This window comes from Mesoplodon mirus, assembly GCF_964341445.2.
Source record: "Mesoplodon mirus genome assembly, chromosome: 18".
NCBI lineage: Eukaryota > Metazoa > Chordata > Mammalia > Artiodactyla > Ziphiidae > Mesoplodon > Mesoplodon mirus.
The window spans coordinates 22,164,867-22,174,912 of NC_138994.1; the positions used below are offsets into that span (position 1 = coordinate 22,164,867).

Here is a 10,046-nt window from a genome sequence, read left to right on the forward strand (position 1 = left end):
GGGCTACCAGCATCCTTGGCTGAGCATTTCCCCCCGACTTCCATAGATTAAGCCTTCTGGCATTTCAAGTTTAATTGCATATTTGATGCCCTTTGTTGATTGGTCGTAAATTCAGGTTGCCCTCATCAGAATCTTAGCGTTGTACTTTAGTGACCACGTTTTTTATGCCACTACTTGCTTCCGACCTTTGTAATTGCAAAAGCAATATGTCATTTTTTATGAAATCAGACTTATGTCATTATTAAATGCCTTAAATTTTGCCATTTAATGTCCAATTTTTTTAAGTACAGTAATATGAGATCTGAAAACTAAGTTCAACAGATATTATTATTGTAAATGAACTATTGATTTATTATCATGAGAAGTATTCAGTGTACATCACAGTTAGTTATACATTAAGGAAAGATTTGAAATGAAGCAGAAAATAACATGAAAGAGGAATTGTTCTGTTAAATTTAGATAGTCCAGTAATCATAAGAATAGGAAAGGTTGTAGTAAATTACATGTTAATGAAAAAAGCACATACAAAAAAACAAGAAACAAAAAAAAGTCATGGGTAGAAGTAAAGTGAGGGGGAAGACATCACATTTTGTGGCTTCAAAGAATCACAAGGGGCTTCCCTGGTGGCGCAGTGGTTGAGAATCTGCCTGACAATGCAGGGGCCATGGGGTCGAGCCCTGGTCTGGGAATATCCCACATGCCGCGGAGCAACTAGGCCCGTGAGCCACAACTACTGAGCCTGCACGTCTGGAGCCTGTGCTCCGCAACAAGAGAGGCCACGACAATGAGAGGTCTGCGCACTGCGATGAAGAGTGGCCCCCGCTCGCCGCAACTACAGAAAGCCCTTGCACAGAAACGAAGACCCAACACAGCCAAAAAATAAGAAAAAATTTTTTAAAAATCACGAAAAAATATAAAGCAAACCAGGAGTGTTCAGAAACTGTGGACCAGAGAGGTTGAGTAACTTTCCCAAATCCCACAGCTCGTTAGTGGCTAGTGGCAGTGCTGGGACTAAAATCAATTACTCTTGGGAGCAGGAAGACAATACATTTAGAAAGTTGACCTCAGCCATCAACCTACACATCACAGTGAAAGCATGAATATTTAGGAAAAAATAATTTTGTGATCATTATTAAAGCATTCTAATGCTATAGCTAACAATGCTTTTGATTTCACATTCCTTTGAAACATGCTACTAGGACTGATAGATATAGAGGGAAACAGGAAATATTAGTTGATTGAGCAACTCCTAGGTGCCAGGGAGTTATGTGTATGTGTATATCTTCACACACACACACGTGCACACATATATATGGATTGTGAAGAGTATATCAGGATACGTGTGTGTGAGTATTATTATCTCCATTTATACTCAAGAAGAAACTGAGGCTCAGTGACAATTGGGAAATTGCCCAAGTTCACACAGCTGGCACAGGGTGCATCTGGAATCTGAGCCCACTTCCATCTGATTGAAAGTCCATGACCCTCCTACAACAGGATGTCACACATTAGAGAAAAAGACTTGTTCTTCCTCATCCCAAATGACTTCAACACCTCTTGTCTGGCACCCGAAGTGAGGCAGCCAGTCTCCTGGGTGGTTCGCGTATTCCTAGGGCCACCAGCACATCATAGACCAAGTTTTTCCAAGTTCAATTTGCAGCAGCTTATTTGGGTTGTAATAGATCACTTTTGGATACTGAGATTGCTCCTCCCAGGACCCCTCTAATTTAGTGAAAAATATTGAGAAGTTTGAGTATAATGTATGGTACTGTGACATAAAAGTTAAACACTTTTTGAAACAGCTTGAAGTTAATACCCAGCAGGTGGTTTACATGGGATGGGGGGTACACTGTATGATATGCAGTCTGCTTTCCCTTGGTTTGGTGCTATTCACTGTCTGGTGTATCTGAGTAGAGTAGTATTTTTATTCTCAAAGCACCATTTTACTAAATCCTGATGCCTCACTTAATGGAGAAGAAGTTTGATTTACTTCACCCGAAGTGGTTTGGGTAAGATCGTATACAAATCATTTACATTTGGATGGCAATAATTTATACTCCTTCTACCAAATGATCGCTCCTTTTAATTTTTTTTCCTTTAGCAGTAAGTCCAGATTAAAAGTTAAGGAATGTATATTAATTGACAAAACACTAAAAGAACCTAAGAATTTGCTGCTGGCGATAATAATAATAGCTCACAATTATTAGCATTCATTCTGTGCCAGCTACTGTTCTAAGCACTTTACAAACATTACCTCGCTTAATCCTTACAGCAACTGTAACGTGGGTACGATGATTTTCCTCTCCTCACAGCTGAGAAAACTGGGGCACAGAGAAGTTAAGAAAATTGCCCAAAGTCACGCGGGAAGAAAACAGCAGATAGGGGATCCAAACCTAGGCAGTCTGGTCCGTAAGCCTGCACTCGATCTCAGCTTAAATCAGCAAGAAAAACTATAGATAAGGAAAGTAGGAATCAGAAACTCCAGCGAAGTTGCTCCAGGTTGTACAACTACTAAAAAGAGCAAACGTTGTCAGCCCAGGTGTCTGGGCCTGTCTCAGGTTGGTTTCCTTTCCTTTTAGGGCCTGCATCAAAAAATGGAGCACATCCATTCACTGGAAGAAAGCCCCACTGCTCACCGTGTGTCCTTATCCCCTAAGGCTGGCCCTGCAGGAAGACTAAGTGTTCCTGCTTCCAAGGTGACAGGCTTGGTGGCTGGTCCACGCTCGGGGCTGTGCCCCACTGTGCACTAGCATTGCCCTGGAAACGGGTGAGACTTTTAAAATTCAACCATTTTGTTTACATTCTAGAAAAGATTATCCTCATTCATCGTTGCTCTTACCAGCTGTTCCCCACACTTTCTTTCCCCCTTGCCCACATTCCACCTCTCTAAAAAAATCAATGGCCAATCAACAGTTCCGTTCAGAAGCAATTCTAGAAAATAACGGGCTTCTATTTAACAGAGGGTCTTCAAGGGGTCACTTTTCCCATGTAATGATTACAAAAGAAAACTTATCTCTGGCAGCATATCAGGACCAATTATCGCCTCTGGGGATTCCAGAGAGCCCCGGTCATTGGTCGTAGTGATTACTTCCTCGGCTGCATCTCTGAGGCTTTGTCTCTTTGGGCAGATAATTTTTCCTCCTATGTTAAGTGGATTCTGACTAGATGCACTGATGACCCCCAATGTCTTAAGAATCTTTGCATCTGGAAGTATCAGTGGCTGACAGATGCTGCCTCTCCGCCCGAATCCGGCCCCGCGGGCAGCCCCCCTCCCCAGGCAAGCTGCTATCAGATAGAATCAACAGGCAGCACAAGGCACGATAAATAACTGATCTCCAACATGTGCTTCCAATTCAAATAAAGAGCCTTTAACCACAGTGTGCAGTGCACGTGACAGAAGTATTTTATGTGGAAATTTGAAAGTTTCTGATAACTTGCTGTAAAGAAGTTTTCACAGGGTCTAAACCTCTTGGGGCTTTTCTATCTCAAGTTCACGTTACTTAGATAGTGATTAAGAAGGTTTTATAAGCCCAGCGGTAAATGACAGAACAGAGAAAAAGCATTCTTTGGCTATGTAATTTAGCAAGACTTAGTATCTGTTTGGGTTTTCATCCACCGGGCCTGCTGAAAACTGAAAATGATTAACCTGTCTCTCTCGGCAGCCTGTGGAGTCTCCGCAGTTTTCATGGAGAACCTGACATCAGTGATGCCCCAGCTCAGGTTACCTTCATTATTTAGAAGACTGTCGATCTCAGCCCAGTAGCTTTTTCTTGGGATGACAGACAGACTCGAGATCCAGTACTGTTTTACTTTGTAGTACTTACAAAATAGAATAAATCAGTGAGACCAAACAGCGAAAGGCGAGTTTATTTTAAATGTTCCCTGCTAGGCGCTCAGCAGCTCAGAGTCTACTGAACTTTGAAACATTCAGCCATGTTGACCTAAGTCTCCAAACTCTGCACAAAAGATCCCAAACCACAGGCCTGGATATTTCCCGAGGAAAGGAGCACGGGGTGACCTGATGAAGCAAGAGGCTGCCTGCCCCTGGCCAAATCTCATGACCCAACCACACGGTCGTCAGAGGCTTGTGTGAAGTTGCTTTAGTAAACTAAGAGCCGTGAAAGAGGAACTTGGGAATTCACTTGGACGTAAGGTTTTTCTTACTGAAGAAAAGCTCCAAAGCAATGCGGAGGAATCACGGTTTCCAGGCAACACTAGGATTTTGCCTCTTCAGGAAAACGTCCCTGTAGGAGGCCTTGCTTGCTCTCTGCCCACAGATGGATCCAAACTGCGTCTCAGTTACTCACTTTCATTTTTAAAGCCCTCCCACCCAAGACAGCCTTTGCAGAGAATTTGCCAAGTGCTTCCCTGCTGCTTTGTCTGTCTGTGTTATTCCTCCTTGCATTCTGTGTGTGGTGTCACAAGTTTTTTCTCCAGAGCACGGGTCATAGTGCTCTTTTAAAAGTGAAAGTTAGAGAGTGAGAGATTGGCTGCAGCAAATTTAGAAGTGGGGCAGGGCTTTGTGATTTAGAGAGTGCCAAGGGTGTAAAGGATGTTTCTAGAAGTCCGAAGGCGAAGCTTACCTTAAAAAAAAACAAAACAACTCAGGGGCTTATAGTGCCTTACAGAATATTCAGAATGGAAGAATCAATGCTTATAATGGATGGAACTAATAGAATATTTTAAACTGAGTAGAATTAGTGCCCAATCATTGAAAGGAGAGTGGCCCACAGAATCTGCTTCACATATCCTGGCCAACTCAGACGGAATGAAGCACAAATATTTAAAGTCAGGGTCTGGGCTCCTTGGTATATTATATATTCAGAGTCCCCGTGGATGAATTCATGCAGTCTGATCTCGCTGGGGGTTCTTAAACACAGCCTCGGGAGAGTTCTGCTTTTCTGCCCAAGCTGTACAGTGCTTGCTGGCCTGAGTCTCCAGAGATTTCAGGTCACCAGCCCTAGTGAAAGTCCCATTAAAACACAGAATGTAATTCTGCAGGAGGGATGGAAGGAGACTGAGGGCAGCCTGACAGCAGGCCTGGCCCGTGATCTTATCAAGGTCACTCAGGCCTCATTGTCTCAGAGGGGTTCCCAGGCCTAAAGTAATTCTTTTGTATTTGTTTTACAATCCTAATGGTATTTCCTCAACTCTCCCAGAAAATATGTGGTTTCCACAGAGACCCGTGGCATCCGTGAAATGGCATCTACAAGTTCAGGATGGACATAACTTGTACATCCTTTTTTTCCTTCCCAGCCTTTGTTTCCTGGTTAATGCCCTCTAGATCTATGGCTCACTCTATCAGTTTGGAATCGTATTTATTGTCACCCCTGCAGAAGTCTGGAGATGTGCAATCTAGGCTTGCGCCCTTTCTTACTTGTCCAATTTCCCTTGTCAGGAGCATCCCTGATTCTCACTCTCAAGAGAAGGGCTGCAGAAGCATTAGCCGCCAAGTTTGAGGCCCAGGTGAGGAGGAGGACGAATGCATGAAGCTAAGAGGGCCTTTGATAGCTAAGTCAGCCGCAGCTAAAGAGCCTTCTTAGAAGTCACATCCAGAGAGTTCTGCTGGCATCTCGTGGGCCAGAACTATGTCACAGAAGCATACCCTCCACCCCACCCTCGGCTGCAAGAGAGACTGGGAAACACAGTTGGAATTTTTTTTTTTTTTAACCTGGGCACTTTATTATCCCAGTTGGGAATGTGTCATCAGGATAAAGTTAAGAATGAGATATTTGATGATGTGGAAATTAAAAATATCCACCCCTTTGTTCTCTGTGTGGGGATTAAGTGTATCTGCAAAGCACCTAAGGGTACTTGATGAGCTGGTGGTCCACGGAAATAGCGCTTCCTTCTCTCTTCCTGTGTTCCCTCCTCCCAGGCTATAAAACACAGTGGAGCAGTGCCTTGATGCCACGATCTATTTTCTAATTGGGTCTACTGAATAATGTCTTCTTTAGGGGGAGACGAATGCCAGGAGAAAAAATATTCTCATCATTGACAGAGCACTTCCAACTAGAAATGCTATTTTGCAGGGAGGTTTCTAGCAATGCTTACAGGAGCACTGAAGTGTTCATTTGAATAGAGCTGTTCTGCAAGCTGTTAGCAACGAATAAAAAATGGTTTCTAATTCTGCCCACATCCTAACTCTATGAAACAGCAATCTCAGTTTGGGTGCCCTGTCCCCCCGGCTGACCACATCCACAGAATTTCCACTAGCATAGGCACACAGTTTTTAAGATCTTTATTATTAAGTAATTCATTGGGGTGTCAAAGTGTGTTATCAATCTAAACAGAAAATGGGAGATAAATATTACATGGGGTTGCTGATTGCACATTCTATTCTGGGTAAGAGAATTTGATGGAAGAGGCACGTAGCCCCACAGAGTGTATTTACTGGACATTGACACCTCTATCCTGATACTAACAGAGCAAGATGGTGAACAAGCAGAGTCCAGGAAGGAAAGAATGAAACTAGATGGGTGTGAAACATGCCAAAAAAGGGGGAAAGGGGCAAGTTTGTTTGTTATAGTGTTGGCTGTTTTCTACTTGGTAGATTGTAATATTCTAAGTTAGCTGAGTAATTGCTGCTGAAAATCCAAATCTACAGGGCATGTGCAAGTTTAAAAACATGGGTTTTGCATTCCTGAAACAAGACTGGGAAAAAGAAATGCGTTATTTAGCACTCTGATGTTAAATTTCAGGACAATTTTGCAACCTGTGACCTGAACAGATCTCTTATCCATACAACAACAGGAATACAAGCTTTGCACTTGTACATCATAAAATAACTTTATTGCTCACAGGCAAAAAGAAAGGCAGAGGAAAAGGAAAGAAGGAAAGCAGGGAGGGAAGAAGGAAAAAGGAGAAAAAAGAAGGAAAACAAAAGAAAAACTTCATATACCTCTACATTTTACTTCTATTGGTAATCTTGGACTCTGCGATTCAGTAAAATTTACTTGTGTGCTTTAATTTAAATGGGGGGAGAGAGAGAGAGAGATTGAGAGAGAGAGAGAGAGGGAGAGATTTTCCAGAAAAAAGCAAAAACTATGTGTGTGTATATATATATATTTAAATAAAATAAACACATGAAAACCTGTGGCATATACTTATTACCAGCTCAGCAAGAATGTAAAAAATAACACAGATAATTCGGAATATAGCTGGTAAGTCTTCAACTGATAAAGCTTAGAGTGAGTGACTCTTCACTCGCAAGTGATTGGATTTGTGTTTAACGTAATCATGATTAACATCTTTTAAGGTGGAAATACAGTATACACATTTATCTCCTGTCCTACAATTTAAGCAATTCTAAAGCTGACCCACTTCATAATGTGCATTAAAATCACCTTAATTATATTCACAAAATCCTGCATTTAAATGATTGTTCCACGTTAAATGGAAGCATTTCTTAAAATTCACAATTCAAGTGATTTGTGTTTTCTAAAGTGACCAAGACAGGAAACATACATAATTGCTTCTAGGCACAAATAAATACTTTTCCCCTCACAGACTCCCCACCTCCTAACCCCACTGCAACTGCCAAAAAAAAAAAAAATCACGGTTCCATCCCTTGTGTAGCCAGAGCTCCAGTCTTCCAGGACCCAGGAACACATTTTCTCTCAAAGAGTCTGAGGCTGTTTATGGCTCTCCATTCCCTCACCCCATCTCTAGGGTCCTGACCCTTCTTCTTGTCCTCCAAGAAGGTGTGGGGAGGTGGACATAAGCAGTCCCCTTGTCACACACCTTACAAAGCTCCTGTTTGCCTTATTTCTGCCCCTCCACACAGAGCCATTTGTTGGAGTCAAACAGCATTTAAGAGAGAAATACCCCTCTGAGTAATATCGCCAACTTTTCTTCTGCCTCACGGATGAGAGGAAAAGTAGCTTCTAGCACTGCTTGATCATTACCTGGCAAGTGGCAGGGGATTCACTGTCAGAACCGGTGGCATTGTTACTTCCTACGGCCACTGCCTCTGCCAGCTGATACCGAGACACTCTGCGGGGTGAACACAGGGACTGATTTCACAGTTAAACAGCCCAACATTACAATCTACCGAACGCATTCCTTGCGCATCTTGATTATACGATATAATGTCTTTATAGGTTAACTCATTTTACTACCAATTTGGATCCATTTAAAATTTTTATTATTCATGCTATTTTCCTTTCTACTTTCTATTATCCCAGTGTCCTACCTTTGTTCCCCATTATTGAATATTATACCTCCAACTGACAATATAAGTATACGGAATAACAAAAGGAGATGAAATTTAAATTAATCAAGTAGGCCTCTTACTAGCATCCCTAACACAAAATTTGCTAGCCAAAAAAAAAGTTAAACAGTTGGATACGATGTAATGTTTAGGTATCTTTTATCAAGTTTAACCTGCTCTATTTATCTTCCTTCACCATCAAAGACAGCTATCGCCTTCTTTAAAAGCTCTGTCTATAACTACTGGCCTTAAGGCGATTGGCTAGGGGGTAAAAACGACTGACTGGGAGCCCTCGTACTTAGAACTCAGGACTACATCTGGGATTCTACAGAGATTCTATTTAAAGTCAGGAGAGCTTTCTGATAAGGTGCTTCCTTACACTCATCCGTGGTAGAGGTGGTGGTCTCCTCTGGGTTTTCACAGCTGCTGACAATGGCAACGGCGCTAAATGACCTTCTTCTGACCTTGGTGTCTGATGCGCCGGGTCCTTGGGCTGGCGGGCCTTTTCCCATGTTGTGGATCTGCTGGTCTTTCCAGTCCAGTTGCTTGGCGCTGCAAAAGGGAGCATAGACTTCCACGCTTCCCTCGAACTGTAAGCAGTTCACTTTGTAATACTTTCTCTTCACTTCCAAGACATCATTAAACCTATGGCCCCAGAGAATTTCTCGGGGAACGTAGGAACTCCTGGATTGGTGAGAAGTCCCAGTAGAGTCACCAGTATAGATAAATGTCACCAAAATCTCGAAGTTATCTTTGGCCACGGCTTTTCGGTCAAGGGCATACAGAGGGCTCTCATGGTCGATTTCATGAACGATCGTTACTGGTGTGACAAGGATGATCTGGTCATTGACTAACTTTAGGTCCTTAAATGCCATCGTCATCCGCCCGTCGCTGTCTTCTGTGTAGCGGAGCAGCTGGGCCCTGACCGTGCCTTCTACCACGTGGTTGGGGCGGAATTCACCAATGCGCCACATGAGGCAAAGCTTCCCGTCTCTCATGCCGATGAGGGCAAAGTAGCTGAACCGAATGGTCTGGGCTCTCTTCCTGGCGGTTGCCATCTTGGCCAAGGCAGCCCCAATGATGAAGGTATTTATAATGCAGCTTAAGATGGACTGAAGGATCACGGTGAGCACGGCCGCAGAACATTCCTCGGTGACACAGCGGTAACCATAACCAATGGTGGTTTGGGTCTCCAGGGAGAATAAAAACGCCCCCGTGAAGGAATGGACGTTGTCCACACAAGGCGTGATGTCGGGATCATTCAACAGATCTCCGTGATGAAAGGCTATCAGCCAAAAGATAGAGCCAAATATCAACCAGGAGAGAATGTAAGATAAAGAGAAGATCACAAACATATGGCGCCACTTGGTGTCTACAAGGGTGGTGAAGATGTCCACCACGTAGCTGCCCCATTCTCCAAAAATGTGCTTGAAGTACACGTTACAGCTGCCGTCTTTATGGAGGAGACGTCTCCTTGCTCTTCGCTTCTCGGCTAGAGCGTGCTCCTGGGGGTAGCCTGGGTATTTGGGGTCCACGTTCACGATCGGGTAGCTGCTGCCGTAATAGCTCATGCTTTCTAATGCCCTTTGGGCATCCGGGTGACTTCTGGGGCGGCAACTCTTCTAGGGGTGCTGCTATTTGTGAGTTTTCACTTCAAACCTGAAAAACAGAAAATCCGACACACTTGCTTTTAATTTCCATCTTTGGAGCAATGTGCCCCATTTGAAGCAATGTGATGCCATCTGAAACAGCTAAGACTTGATTTGCACGAAAGAGGCATTAAGTATTGATTACTCAGTTTAGAATTCAAGTCAGTCATTACAGGAACAAAATA

General features: G+C 43.2%; 1 protein-coding gene across 1 annotated transcript; it reads right to left on the minus strand.

The window, feature by feature from the left end:
- Positions 1–8,523: 8,523 nt before the first annotated feature.
- Positions 8,524–9,783, minus strand: KCNJ16 (potassium inwardly rectifying channel subfamily J member 16; the record flags this gene model as incomplete). The annotated part of the gene is made up of 1 exon (XM_082603591.1): positions 8,524–9,783. The coding sequence occupies one exon, from the start codon at positions 9,781–9,783 to the stop codon at positions 8,524–8,526; it is 1,260 nt and encodes a 419-aa protein (XP_082459717.1).
- Positions 9,784–10,046: the final 263 nt, after the last annotated feature.